Here is a 15,230-nt window from a genome sequence, read left to right on the forward strand (position 1 = left end):
GCCTCCTTGATTGAGGGTAGCAGCCAGGGCGATGTCTGATGCATCGCTCTCTACCTGGAAAGGGATGGTTTCGTCCACCGCGTGCATGGCGGCCTTGATGATGTCGGCCTTGATGCGGTTGAAGGCCAATTGAGCCTCAGCCGAGAGGGGAAAAGTGGTGGTCTTTAGGAGTGGGCGGGCTTTGTCCGCATACTTGGGGACCCACTGGGCGTAATAGGAGAAAAGCCCCAAGCACCATTTGAGGGCCTTGAGGCTGCGGGAGAGAGGGAGTTCCTTAAGGGGGCGCATGCGGTCGGGGTCGGGACCTAGGACCCCGTCTTCCACGACATAACCGAGGATGGCCAGCCGGGCGGTGTGGAAAACGTATTTGCCCTCGTTATAGGTCAGGTTAAGGGCCCGGGCGGTCTGGAGGAACTTTTTGAGGTTAGCGTCATGGTCCTGCTGATCATGGCCGCAGATGGTGACATTGTCCAAGTACGGGTATGTAGCCCGCAAACCGTACTGGTCCACCATTTGGTCCATCGCCCTTTGAAAGACGGAGACCCCATTTGTGACACCAAAGGGGACCCTGAGGAAGTGGAAGAGCCGGCCGGCTGCTTCGAAGGCAGTATAGGGGCGGTCTTTTGGTCGGAGGGGGAGCTGGTGGTAGGCAGATTTGAGGTCGACCGTGGAAAAGACTCGGTATTGGGCGATCCGATTTACCATTTCCGCGATGTGAGGAAGGGGGTACGCATCAAGCTGCGTGAATTGGTTTATGGTCTGGCTATAATCCACGACCATCCGTTTCTTCTCCCCGGACCGGACTACCACAACTTACGCTCTCCAAGGGCTGTTGCTAGCCTCGATGACCCCCTCTCCCAGTAAACGCTGGACCTCTGACTTGATAAAAGCCATATCTTGGGCACTGTAGCGCCGGCTCCTGGTGGCGACGGGCTTACAGTCGGGAGTGAGGTTCGCGAATAGCGAGGGGGGTGCGACTTTCAGTGTCGCAAGGCAGCACACCGTGAGGGGGGTGCATGGGTCCGCCGAACTTCAGTGTCAGGCTTCGGTGGCTGCACTGGAAATCCAGTCCGAGCAGCAGGGGGGCACAGAGGTGAGTGAGGATATAAAATTTGAAACGGGTGTATTTGGCACCCTGGATCGAGAGATCCGCAATACAGTACCCCGTGATTTGTACCGAGTGGGACCCGGATGCGAGGGCTATGGTTTGGGATGCGGGATGGGTGCGTAGGGAGCAGCACCTTACCGTTTCAGGGTGGATAAAGCTCTCCGTGCTCCCGGAGTCGAAGAGGCATGCAGTGTCGTGCCCGTTGACCTGGACCTGCACCATGGAGTTCTGCAGGTGTTTTGGCCGAGTTTGATCGAGGGTGATCGCACCCAGTCGCGGGTAGTCGGAGTCGCAAAATGGCCGCTGCTGTTGGTCGCACGTGTCGGGTCGAGAAGATGGCCACCGACCAGATGGCCGCTCCCATGATTCGCACGAGGCTGATGACGCATCAGAAGAGGACGTGTCGGGTCAGTGCGCAGCAGCATTGCGAGGCCTGCGGGCCTGAGAGCCTGATTTTCGGGCCGGCTGTTCTTTGTTTTTCTGGCCCCTGGGTCTGGCCAGGCAGACCCTCGCAAAATGCCCTTTCTTCCCGCAGTCGCTGCAGATCGCGGAGCGGGCTGGGCAGCGTGGTCGTGGGTGCTGGCCCTGCCCGCAGAAGTAGCAAGGTGTGCCCCCATGGTGAGCGGGTCGCCGCGTGGCGCAGGCCTGTAATACAGGCGAGTCTGAGGAAGTCCGGGGGGGCTGGCAGAGTCCGCGGGGTACGTACCCAAGTTACGTCGGGCCACCTCCAGCGAGGAGGCGAGCGTTAGCGTCTCCTGGAGGTCTTTTGCCCCGTTTTCGAGCAGTCGCTGCCGGATGTAGGTCGAGCGGATGCCGGACACGAAAGAATCTCTGATGTGCAGGTTCATATGGACTTCCCCTGTCACATCCTGGTGGTCACAGTCCCTTGGCCAGTGCGGTGAGTTTCTCAACAAACTCGTCGAGCGATTCCCCCGACCGCTGCCGGCAGGTAGAGAGCAGATGCCGGGCGTGCACCTCATTGACGGGTTTGACAAACCGCTTGCGGAGCAACTCAATCGCTTCCTCATAAGTCGCCGCCTTTTCGAGCGTGGCGGAGATTCTGTGACTCACCCGGGCGTGGAGTAGGCGCAGCTTGCGTGGCCCCAGGACGGGAGTCTCTGCGGAGTCCAGGTAGGCCTCGAAGCACCGCAGCCAGTATTTAAAAATTTCCTTTGCCTCCGGCGTTCGTGCTTCCAGATTGAGCTTCTCTGGTTTTAGGCCTGCGTCCATCCTGAATCTCGTTTAGCCTAAAAATTGAGGTACCCTCAATAATGATGCTTAGAGATTAAACTGTAAAGAAGGCTTTATTAGGCTAATAACTGAGCTACAGATATGGACGAGAGCTGACTGTTACACAGACCATGAGGCAGGCCTTTATGTATGGCTCCCAGATGGGCGGAGCCTGAGGCGGAGTCCCCAGGGTTCCAAGCCTGGTCTTAAAGGGGACATCACCTTACATGATGATAAGGCAGTAACCGTTCATCACACACTGTCTCTCTCTCTCTCTGTCTCTCTCTCTCTGTCTCTCTCCTGTCTCTCCCTCTGTCAGCCTCTCTCTCTCTGTCTTTCTCTCTGTCTCTCTCTCGCTGTCTCTCTCTCTCTGCCTCTCTCTCTTTGTCTTTCTCTATGTCTCTCTCTCTCTCTCTCTCTGCACTCTCTGTCTGTCTGTCTGTCTCTCTCTCTCTGTCTCTCTCTCTCTCCCTCTCTCTCTGTCTCTCACTCTGTCTCTCTCGCTCTGTTTCTCTCACTCTGTCTTTCCCTCTGTCGCTCGCTCTGTCTCTTCCTCGCTCTGTCTCTCTCTCTCTGTCTATCTCTGTCTCTGTCTCTCTCTCTCTCTCTCTGTCTCTCCCTCTGTCCCTCCCTCTCTCTATCTCTCCCACTCACTGTCTCTTTCTCTCTCCCACACCATCGGACACTCATCCTCCTCCACACTCGGTCCCTCCCACTGCCGTTACCTCCTTTATATCCTCATAGAAGAGGAAGAGAATCCGATGTTTGTCCTTCGCTTCCCACCATCCCTTCACATGGTCGTACCAGGAACCCCAGCTCACTGCAACAGAGCAAGAACAGGCACAGTAAGATCCCACCGAGTTTCTCCCTGTTCCCAAAGCCAAGGAGAGGGTTAGTGTAGAGGGAGCTTTACTCTGTATCTAACCCCATGCTGTACCCGTCCTGAGAGTGTTTGATGCGGACAGTGCAGTGGGAGCTTTACTCTGTATCTAACCCCGTGCTGTACCTGTCCTGGGAGTGTTTTCTGGGGACAGTGTAGAGGGAGCTTTACTCTGTATCTAACCCCGTTCTGTACCTGTCCTGGGAGTGTTTGATGTGAACAGAGCAGTGGGAGCTTTACTCTGTATCTAACCCCGTGCTGTACCTGTCCTGGGAGTGTTTGATGCGGACAGTGTAGAGGGAGCTTTACTCTGTATCTAACCCCGTGCTGTACCTGTCCTGGGAGTGTTTGATGCGGACAGTGCAGTGGGAGCTTTACTCTGTATCCAACCATGTGCTGTACCTGTCCTGGGAGTGTTTGAAGGCGATAGTGTAGCGGGAGCTTTACTCTGTATCTAACTCCGTGTTGTACCTGTCCTGGAAGTGTTTCATGGCGACAGTGTAGAGGGAGCTTTACTCTGTATCTAACCCTGTGCTGTACCTGTCCTGGGAGTGTTTGATGGGGACAGTGTAGAGGGAGCTTTACTCTGTATCTAACCATGTGCTGTACATGTCCTCGGAGTGTTTGGTGGGGACAGTGTAGAGGGAGCTTTACTCTGTATCTAACCCCGTGCTGTACCTGTCCTGGGAGTGTTTGATGGGGACAGTGTAGAGGGAGCTTCACTCTGTATCAAACCCCGTGCTGTACCTGTCCTGGGGGTGTTTGATGGGGACAGTGTTGAGGGAGCTTTACTCTGTATCTAAACCTGTGCTGTACCTGTCCTGGGAGTGTTTGATGGCGACAGTGTCGACGGAGCTTTACTCTGTATATAACCCCGTGCTGTACCAGTCCTGGGAGTGTGTGATGGGGACAATGTAGTGGGAGCGTGACTCTGTATCTAACCCCATGCTGTACCAGTCCTGGGAGTGTTTGATGGGGACAGTGTATAGGGAGCTTCACTGTGTATCTAACCCCGTGCTTTACCTGTCCTGGGGGTGTTTGATGGGGACAGTGTGGAGGGAGCTTTACTCTGTTTCTAACCCCGTGCTGTACCTGTCCTGGGAGTGTTTGATGGGGACAGTGTAGAGGGAGCTTTACTCTGTTTCTAACCCCGTGCTGTACCTGTCCTGGGAGTGTTTGATGGGGACAGTGTAGAGGGAGCATTACTCTATATCTAACCCCATGCTGTACCTGTCCTGGGAGTGTTTGATGGGACAGTGTAGAGGGAGCTTTACTCTGTATATAACCCCGTGCTGTACCTGTCCTGGGAGTGTTTGATGGGGACAGTGTAGAGGGAGCTTTACTCTGTATCTGACCCCGTGCTGTACCTGTCCTGGGAGTGTTTGATGGGGACAGTGTAGAGGGAGCTTTACTCTCTATCTGACCCCGTGCTGTACCTGTCCTGGGAGTGTTTGATGTGGACAGTGTAGAGGGAGCATTACTCTGTATCTAACCCCGTGCTGTACCTGTCCTGGGAGTGTTTGATGGGGATAGTGTAGAGAGAGCTTTAATCTGTATCTAACCCCGTGCTGTACCTGTCCTGGGAGTGTTTGATGGGAACAGTGTAGAGGGAGCTTTAATCTGTATATAACCCCGTGCTGTACCTGTCCTGTGACTGTTTGATGGGGACAGTGTAGAGGAAGCTTTACTCTGTATCTATCCCCGTGCTGTACCTGTCCTGGGAGTGTTTGATGGCGACAGTGTAGAGGGAGCTTTACTCTGTATCTAACCCCGTGCTGTACCTGTCCTGGGAGTGTTTGATGGGGACAGTGTAGTGGGACCGTTACTCTGTATGTAACCCCGTGCTGTACCAGTCCTGGGAGTGTTTGATGGGGACAGTGTAGAGGGAGCTTTACTCTGTATGTAACCCCGTGCTGTAACTGTCCTGGGTGTGTTTGATGGGGACAGTGTAGAGGGAGTTTGCTCTATCTAACCCCGTGCTGTCCCTGTCCTGGGAGTGTTTAATGGGGACAGTGTAGAGGGAGCTTTACACTCTATCTGACCCCGTGCTGTACCTGTCCTGGGAGTGTTTGATGTGGACAGTGTAGAGGGAGCATTACTCTGTATCTAACCACGTGCTGTACCTGTCCTGGGAGTGTTTGAAGGGGATAGTGTAGAGGGAGCTTTACTCTGTATCTAACCCCGTGCTGTACCTGTCCTGGGAGTGTTTAATGGGGATAGTGTAGAGGGAGCTTCACTCTGTATCAAACCCCGTGCTGTACCTGTCCTGGGAGTGTTTGATGGGGACAGTGTAGAGGGAGCTTTACACTCTATCTGACCCCGTGCTGTACCTGTCCTGGGAGTGTTTGATGTGGACAGTGTAGAGGGAGCATTACTCTGTATCTAACCACGTGCTGTACCTGTCCTGGGAGTGTTTGAAGGGGATAGTGTAGAGGGAGCTTTACTCTGTATCTAACCCCGTGCTGTACCTGTCCTGGGAGTGTTTAATGGGGATAGTGTAGAGGGAGCTTCACTCTGTATCAAACCCCGTGCTGTACCTGTCCTGGGAGTGTTTGATGGGGACAGTGTAGAGGGAGCTTTACTCTGTATCTAACCCCATGCTGTACCTGTCCTGGGAGTGTTTGATGGGACAGTGTAGAGGGAGCTTTACTCTGTATATAACCCCGTGCTGTACCTGTCCTGGGAGTGTTTGATGGGGACAGTGTAGAGGGAGCTTTACTCTGTATCTGACCCCGTGCTGTACCTGTCCTGGGAGTGTTTGATGTGGACAGTGTAGAGGGAGCTTTACTCTTTATCTGACCCCGTGCTGTACCTGTCCTGGGAGTGTTTGATGTGGACAGTGTAGAGGGAGCATTACTCTGTATCTAACCCCGTGCTGTACCTGTCCTGGGAGTGTTTGATGGGGATAGTGTAGAGGGAGCTTTAATCTGTATCTAACCCCGTGCTGTACCTGTCCTGGGAGTGTTTGATGGGAACAGTGTAGAGGGAGCTTTAATCTGTATATAACCCCGTGCTGTACCTGTCCTGTGACTGTTTGATGGGGACAGTGTAGAGGGAGCTTTACTCTGTATATAACCCCGTGCTGTACCTGTCCTGGGAGTGTTTGATGGGGACAGTGTAGTGGGACCGTTACTCTGTATGTAACCCCGTGCTGTACCAGTCCTGGGAGTGTTTGATGGGGACAGTGTAGAGGGAGCTTTACTCTGTATGTAACCCCGTGCTGTACCTGTCCTGGGTGTGTTTGATGGGGACAGTGTAGAGGGAGCTTTACTCTCTATCTGACCCCGTGCTGTACCTGTCCTGGGAGTGTTTGATGTGGACAGTGTAGAGGGAGCTTTACTCTGTATCTAACCCCGTGCTGTACCTGTCCTGGGAGTGTTTGATGGGGATAGTGTAGAGGGAGCTTTACTCTGTATCTAACCCCGTGCTGTACCTGTCCTGGGAGTGTTTGATGGCGACAGTGTAGAGGGAGCTTTACTCTGTATCTAACCCCGTGCTGTACCTGTCCTGGGAGTGTTTGATGGGGACAGTGTAGTGGGACCGTTACTCTGTATGTAACCCCGTGCTGTACCAGTCCTGGGAGTGTTTGATGGGGACAGTGTAGAGGGAGCTTTACTCTGTATGTAACCCCGTGCTGTAACTGTCCTGGGTGTGTTTGATGGGGACAGTGTAGAGGGAGTTTGCTCTATCTAACCCCGTGCTGTCCCTGTCCTGGGAGTGTTTAATGGGGACAGTGTAGAGGGAGCTTTACACTCTATCTGACCCCGTGCTGTACCTGTCCTGGGAGTGTTTGATGTGGACAGTGTAGAGGGAGCATTACTCTGTATCTAACCCCGTGCTGTACCTGTCCTGGGAGTGTTTGAAGGGGATAGTGTAGAGGGAGCTTTACTCTGTATCTAACCCCGTGCTGTACCTGTCCTGGGAGTGTTTAATGGGGATAGTGTAGAGGGAGCTTCACTCTGTATCAAACCCCGTGCTGTACCTGTCCTGGGAGTGTTTGATGGGGACAGTGTAGAGGGAGCTTTACTCTGTATCTAACCCCGTGCTGTACCTGTCCTGGGAGTGTTTGATGGGGACAGTGTAGAGGGAGCATTACTCTGTATCTAACCCCATGCTGTACCTGTCCTGGGAGTGTTTGATGGGACAGTGTAGAGGGAGCTTTACTCTGTATATAACCCCGTGCTGTACCTGTCCTGGGAGTGTTTGATGGGGACAGTGTAGAGGGAGCTTTACTCTGTATCTGACCCCGTGCTGTACCTGTCCTGGGAGTGTTTGATGGGGAGAGTGGAGAGGGAGCTTTACTCTGTATCTAACCCCGTGCTGTACCTGTCCTGGGAGTGTTTGATGGGGATAGTGTAGAGGGAGCTTTAATCTGTATCTAACCCCGTGCTGTACCTGTCCTGGGAGTGTTTGATGGGAACAGTGTAGAGGGAGCTTTAATCTGTATATAACCCCGTGCTGTACCTGTCCTGTGACTGTTTGATGGGGACAGTGTAGAGGAAGCTTTACTCTGTATCTATCCCCGTGCTGTACCTGTCCTGGGAGTGTTTGATGGCGACAGTGGAGACGGAGCTTTACTCTGTATATAACCCCGTGCTGTACCTGTCCTGGGAGTGTTTGATGGGGACAGTGTAGTGGGACCGTTACTCTGTATGTAACCCCGTGCTGTACCAGTCCTGGGAGTGTTTGATGGGGACAGTGTAGAGGGAGCTTTACTCTGTATGTAACCCCGTGCTGTACCTGTCCTGGGTGTGTTTGATGGGGACAGTGTAGAGGGAGCTTTACACTGTATCTAACCCCGTGCTGTCCCTGTCCTGGGAGTGTTTAATGGGGACAGTGTAGAGGGAGCTTTACTCTCTATCTGACCCCGTGCTGTACCTGTCCTGGGAGTGTTTGATGTGGACAGTGTAGAGGGAGCTTTACTCTGTATCTAACCCCGTGCTGTACCTGTCCTGGGAGTGTTTGATGGGGATAGTGTAGAGGGAGCTTTACTCTGTATCTAACCCCGTGCTGTACCTGTCCTGGGAGTGTTTAATGGGGATAGTGTAGAGGGAGCTTTACTCTCTATCTGACCCCGTGCTGTACCTGTCCTGGGAGTGTTTGATGTGGACAGTGTAGAGGGAGCTTTACTCTGTATCTAACCCCGTGCTGTACCTGTCCTGGGAGTGTTTGATGGGGATAGTGTAGAGGGAGCTTTACTCTGTATCTAACCCCGTGCTGTACCTGTCCTGGGAGTGTTTAATGGGGATAGTGTAGAGGGAGCTTCACTCTGTATCAAACCCCGTGCTGTACCTGTCCTGGGAGTGTTAGATGGGGACAGTGTAGAGGGAGCTTTACTCTGTATCTAACCCCGTGCTGTACCTGTCCTGTGAGTGTTTGATGGGGACAGTGTAGAGGAAGCTTTACTCTGTATCTAACCCCGTGCTGTACCTGTCCTGGGAGTGTTTGATGGGGACAGTGTAGAGGGAGCTTTACTCTGTATCTAACCCCGTGCTGTACCTGTCCTGGGGGTGTTAGATGGGGACAGTGTAGAGGGAGCATTACTCTGTATCTAAACCTGTGCTGTAGCTGTCCTGGGAGTGTTTGATGGCGACAGTGTAGACGGAGCTTTACTCTGTATATAACCCCGTGCTGTACCTCTCCTGGGTGTGTTTGATGGGGACAGTGTAGAGGGACCTTTACTCTGTATCTAACCCCGTGCTGTACCTGTCCTGGGAGTGTTTTCTGGGGACAGTGTAGAGGGAGCTTTACTCTGTATCTAACCCCGTGCTGTACCTGTCCTGGGAGTGTTTGATGCGGACAGTGCAGTTGGAGCTTTACTCTGTATCTAACCCCGTGCTTTACCTGTCCTGGGAGTGTTTGATGGGAACAGTGTAGAGGGAGCTTTACTCTGTATATAACCCCGTGCTGTACCTGTCCTGGGAGTGTTTGATGGGGACAGTGTAGAGGGAGCTTTACTCTGTATCTAACCCCATGCTGTACCTGTCCTGGGAGTGTTTGATGGGGACAGTGTAGAGGGAGCTTTACTCTGTTTCTAACCCCGTTCTGTACCTGTCCTGGGAGTGTTTGATGGGGACAGTGTAGAGGGAGCTTTACTCTGTTTCTAACCCCGTGCTGTACCTGTCCTGGGAGTGTTTGATGGGGACAGTGTAGAGGGAGCTTTACTCTGTATCTAACCCCGTGCTGTACCTGTCCTGGGAGTGTTTGATGGGACAGTGTAGAGGGAGCTTTACTCTGTATCTAACCCCGTGCTGTACATATCCTGGGAGTGTTTGATGGGGACAGTGTCGAGGGAGCTTTACTCTGTATCTAACCCCGTGCTGTACCTGTCCTGGGAATGTTGATGGGGACAGTGTAGAGGGAGCTTTATTCTGTATCTAACCCCGTGCTGTACCTGCCCTGGGAGTGTTTGATGGGGACAGTGTAGAGGGAGCTTTACTCTGTATCTAACCCCGTGCTGTACCTGTCCTGGGAATGTTGTTGGGGACAGTGTAGAGGGAGCTTTACTCTGTATCTAACCCCGTGCTGTTCCTGTCCTGGGAGTGTTTGATGGGGACAGTGTAGAGGGAGCTTTACTCTGTATCTAACCCCGTGCTGTTTATGTCCTGGGAGTGTTTGATGGGGACAGTGGAGAGGGAGCTTTACTCTGTATCTAACCCGTGCTGTACCTGTCCTGCGAGTGTTTGATGGGGACAGTGTAGCGGGAGCTTTACTCTGTATCTAACCCCGTGCTGTACCTGTCCTGGGAGTGTTTGATGGGGACAGTGTAGAGGGAGCTTTACTCTGTATCTAACCCCGTGCTGTACCTGTCCTGGGACATTTTGATGGGGACAGTGTAGAGGGAGCTTTACTCTGTATCTAACCCCGTGCTGTACCTGTCCTGGGAGTGTTTGATGGGGACAGTGTAGAGGGAGCTTTACTCTGTATCTAACCCCGTGTTGTCCCTGTCCTGGGAGTGTTTGATGGGGACAGTGTAGAGGGAGCTTTACTCTGTATCTAACCCCGTGCTGTACCTGTCCTGGGAGTGTTTGATGGGGACAGTGTAGAGGGAGCTTTACTCTGTATCTAACCCCGTGTTGTCCCTGTCCTCGGAGTGTTTGATGGGGACAGTGTAGAGGGAGCTTTACTCTGTATCTAACCCCGTGCTGTACCTGTCCTGGGAGTGTTTGATGGGGAGAGTGTAGCGGGAGCTTTACTCTGTACCTAACCCCGTGCTGTACCTGTCCTGGGAGTGTTTGATGGGGACTGTGTAGAGGGAGCTTTACTCTGTATCTAACCCCATGCTGTACCTGTCCAGGGAGTGTTTGATGGGGACAGTGTAGAGGGAGCTTTACTCTGTTTCTAACCCCGTTCTGTACCTGTCCTGGGAGTGTTTGATGGGGACAGTGTAGAGGGAGCTTTACTCTGTTTCTAACCCCGTGCTGTACCTGTCCTGGGAGTGTTTGATGGGGACAGTGTAGAGGGAGCTTTACTCTGCACCTAACCCCGTGCTGTACCTGTCCTGGGAGTGTTTGATGGGGACAGTGTAGAGGGAGCTTTACTCTGTATCTAACCCCATGCTGTACCTGTCCTGGGAGTGTTTGATGGGGACAGTGTAGAGGGAGCTTTACTCTGTTTCTAACCCCGTTCTGTACCTGTCCTGGGAGTGTTTGATGGGGACAGTGTAGAGGGAGCTTTACTCTGTTTCTAACCCCGTGCTGTACCTGTCCTGGGAGTGTTTGATGGGGACAGTGTAGAGGGAGCTTTACTCTGTATCTAACCCCGTGCTGTACCTGTCCTGGGAGTGTTTGATGGGACAGTGTAGAGGGAGCTTTACTCTGTATCTAACCCCGTGCTGTACATATCCTGGGAGTGTTTGATGGGGACAGTGTCGAGGGAGCTTTACTCTGTATCCAACCCCGTGCTGTACCTGTCCTGGGAATGTTGATGGGGACAGTGTAGAGGGAGCTTTATTCTGTATCTAACCCCGTGCTGTACCTGCCCTGGGAGTGTTTGATGGGGACAGTGTAGAGGGAGCTTTACTCTGTATCTAACCCCGTGCTGTACCTGTCCTGGGAATGTTGTTGGCGACAGTGTAGAGCGAGCTTTACTCTGTATCTAACCCCGTGCTGTTCCTGTCCTGGGAGTGTTTGATGGGGACAGTGTAGAGGGAGCTTTACTCTGTATCTAACCCCGTGCTGTTTATGTCCTGGGAGTGTTTGATGGGGACAGTGTAGAGGGAGCTTTACTCTGTATCTAACCCGTGCTGTACCTGTCCTGCGAGTGTTTGATGGGGACAGTGTAGCGGGAGCTTTACTCTGTATCTAACCCCGTGCTGTACCTGTCCTGGGAGTGTTTGATGGGGACAGTGTAGAGGGAGCTTTACTCTGTATCTAACCCCGTGCTGTACCTGTCCTGGGAGATTTTGATGGGGACAGTGTAGAGGGAGCTTTACTCTGTATCTAACCCCGTGCTGTACCTGTCCTGGGAGTGTTTGATGGGGACAGTGTAGAGGGAGCTTTACTCTGTATCTAACCCCTTGCTGTACCTGTTCTGGGAGATTTTGATGGGGACAGTGTAGAGGGAGCTTTACTCTGTATCTAACCCCGTGCTGTACCTGTCCTGGGAGTGTTTGATGGGGACAGTGTAGAGGGAGCTTTACTCTGTATCTAACCCCGTGCTGTACCTGTCCTGGGATTGTTTGATGGGGACAGTGTAGAGGGAGCTTTACTCTGTATCTAACCCCGTGCTGTACCTGTCCTGTGAGTGTTTGATGGGGACAGTGTAGAGGGAGCTTTACTCTGTATCTAACCCCGTGCTGTACCTGTCCCGGGATTGACATGTGGATAATGCTCACCACGTCCTTTCATAAATTTCTGTAAGAATTCCGACCAGGTTCCCGGCTCCGGCATTGATTCAGTCATCCGATGGAAATGGAAATACGACACGAGACAATCCTTGGCATTCCGAGCGACTAATATCGTCTGTCAGGCGGAAATATCAACGCATTAGGGATCCTCACACTGCCCTTTAACATGTCTGTGCGGGCGAGGGGAGGGGCGAGTGAGGGAGCACCACAGTTTGGAGACTGAGGGAGGGGCGAGTGAGGGAGCCCCACAGTTTGGAGATTGAGGGAGGGGGGGAGTGAGGGTGTCCCACAGTTTGGAGACTGAGGGAGGGGGGAGTGAGGGAGTCCCACAGTTTGGAGACTGAGGGAAGGGGGGAGTGAGGGAGTCCCACAGTTTGGAGACTGAGGGAGGGGGAGTGAGGGAGTCCCACAGTTTGGAGACTGAGGGAAGGGGGAGTGAGGGAATCCCACAGTTTGGAGACTGAGGGAGGGGGAATGAGGGAGTTACACAGTATGGAGATTGAAGGAAGGGTGTGTGAGGGAGTCCCACAGTTTGGAGACTGAGGGAGGGGGGAGTGAGTGAGTCCCACAGTTTGGAGACTAAGGGAGGGGGAGTGAGAGAGTCCCACAGTTTGGAGACTGAGGGAGGGGGGAGTGAGGTTGTCCCACAGTTTGGAGGCTGAGGGAGGGGGAGTGAGGGAGTCCCACAGTTTGGAGACTGAGGGGGGGGGGGGGGAGTGAGGGAGTCCCACAGTTTGGAGACTGAGGGAGGGGGGAGTGAGTGAGTCCCACAGTTTGGAGACTAAGGGAGGGGGAGTGAGGGAGTCCCACAGTTTGGAGGCTGAGGGAGGGGGGAGTGAGGTTGTCCCACAGTTTGGAGGCTGAGGGAGGGGGAGTGAGGGAGTCCCACAGTTTGGAGACTGAGGGGGGGGGGGGGAGTGAGGGAGTCCCACAGTTTGGAGACTGAGGGAGGGGGAGTGAGGGAGTCCCACAGTTTGGAGACTGAGGGAGGGGGAGTGAGGGAGTGATGAACAGGGTGAGGGATGAAGGGTTTACGGGGTCGATGGGGGTGATTGGGGGGAGCGGTGTGTAACCCGGGTCCCTACCTTACAGTCCTGCTCCCAGAAGGATTTGGGAACCAGTTGGATCGGGAGGTGCGTTTTCATCATCCTCGGAGACGCCATTTTGTCAATCAGTTCAATACCTGCGAGATGGAGATGTTACAACATTCTGATAAAACTCTGACCGGACGGCAGCACGGTAGCACCGTGGTTAGCACAATTACTTCACAGCTCCAGAGTCCCATGTTCGATTCCCGGCTTGGGTCACTGTCTGTGCGGAGTCTGCACATCCTCCCCGTGTCTGCGTGGGTTTCCTCCGGGTGCTCCGGTTTCCTCCCACAGTCCAAAGATGTGCAAGTTTGGTGGATTGGCCAGGATAAATTGCCCTTAGTGTTGGGTGGGGTTACTGGGTTATGGGGATAGGGTGGGGGTGTGGCCTTGGGTAGGGTGCTCTTTCCAAGAGCTGGTGCAGACTCGATGGGCCGAATGGCCTCCTTCTGCACTGTAAATTCTATGATGATATGATTGGACAGGGTCGATGCAGGAAAGATGTTCCTGATGGTGGGGGGGTGTCCAGAACCAGGGGTCACAGTCTGAGGATACACGCAAGACCATTTAGGACAGAGATGAGGAGAAACGTCTTCACCCAGAGAGAGGCCGGCCTGTGGAATTCGCTACCACAGGAAGTGGTTGAGGCCAAAACATTGTGGACGGGATTCTCCGTTCCTGAGACTAAGTGTTGACGCCGGGACGGGATTCGCGGAGTTCCAGGACAGCAAAACCGGCGGCGCCCCGGACCGATTCCGTGCACCAACGGCACGTGGAACACAATCGATCCCAATGAGAAGCGGCGCCGGATTCGCCAGGGTCGGGACCGACACTCAGGAGGCTGACAAGCTGCAGCCGCAGATACACATCACACCCCCCTCCCACACACACACACACAACATCCCAGACAACAAGGTGGCACTGGTTGTTGGAGTGTACCCATACAGCTGATGGGTCGACTGGGGTCAGAGGGCACCCAGGGGGGTGGCCCGGTGGGGGGGGGGAAGGCGGGATCAGTCCATTGTGTTGGGTGACTAGCCGTGATCAGAATGAATGGTGGGGCAGGCTCGCGGGGCCGAGTGGCCTCGTTCTCCTATTTTCCATGTTGCTGATCCTGCTCAGTTTTCACCGACTCTCCCCAGGGTAGGGGTCAACCCCACAAGGGCACCAACTCTCCCTGGGGTATGGGTCACCAAACGGGCTCCAACTCTCCCTGGGGTATGGGTCCCAGCCCCAATGGCACTCACTCTCCCTGAGGTAACTTAATACTCGTGACAATAAAAGGTTATTATTAATATTATTATTACTGGTCCCGGTCCTAATGGACCCGAGTCTCCCCGGGGGTCCGCACCCCCCCAATGGGCACCAACCCTCCATTGGGTAGGGTTCCAGCCCCAATAGCACTTAATCGTCCTGAGGCCCTCCCATGGGCACTGACTCTCCCCGGGGTTTGGGTACAGTCGATGCCTGAGGGGGAAGGGTACCCCGGGGAGAGTCAGTGCCCTTGCGGAGGCCCATATCCCTAGGAGAGTCAGTGCCCGTGGGGGGGACCCATACCCCAGGGAGAGTCAATGCTCATGGGGGGCCCATATCCCGGGCAGCGCACCCCCCCCCTCTCCGCGCGGGCACTGACTCTCCCCGGGGTACGGGTCCCCCCCACGGGCACTGACTCGTATCCCCCCAGCCCCTACCACCCACCCCTCACCCCCCCCCCCCCACCCCTCTTCTCCCACACGGGAAAATCTCTCCCAGAACCTTTCAAACCAGCTATTGTCACCCTCACAGTCCAAAGATTCTATGGCATTCAAATGGTCATTGGATAGACATATGGACGATAAGGGAATAGTGTAGATGGGCTTTAGAGTGGTTTCACAGGTCGGCGCAACATCGAGGGCCGAAGGGTCTGTACTGCGCTGTAATGTTCTATGTTTCTATGTTTCTGTTTCACGGAGGTCACAGGGTATGGACTATTAGGTACCCCGTGACCTCGGTGGAAGACAAACCTCCCCATTAAGGGGGTTGGGCTTCCCCTTCACAAAGGAACCAGGTGAATGCGAGAACCCCGACCCGGATGTG

At 53.9% G+C, this 15,230-nt stretch overlaps 1 protein-coding gene across 2 annotated transcripts in view; it reads right to left on the reverse strand.

The window, feature by feature from the left end:
- LOC140395989 (sulfotransferase 1C2-like) overlaps nt 1-15,230 on the reverse strand; it is a 70,771-nt gene that overhangs the window by 35,483 nt on the left and 20,058 nt on the right. For both annotated transcript variants that reach the window (XM_072484024.1, XM_072484023.1), the window contains exons 4-6: nt 13,152-13,249; nt 12,055-12,181; nt 3,064-3,158 (exon numbers count right to left, since the gene is read on the reverse strand). In XM_072484024.1, coding sequence (XP_072340125.1) covers nt 3,064-3,158; nt 12,055-12,181; nt 13,152-13,249 — 320 coding nt within the window. The remainder of the gene's footprint in view (nt 1-3,063; nt 3,159-12,054; nt 12,182-13,151; nt 13,250-15,230) is intronic.

The sequence above is a fragment of the Scyliorhinus torazame genome, chromosome 19 (assembly GCF_047496885.1).
Source record: "Scyliorhinus torazame isolate Kashiwa2021f chromosome 19, sScyTor2.1, whole genome shotgun sequence".
Taxonomy (NCBI): domain Eukaryota; kingdom Metazoa; phylum Chordata; class Chondrichthyes; order Carcharhiniformes; family Scyliorhinidae; genus Scyliorhinus; species Scyliorhinus torazame.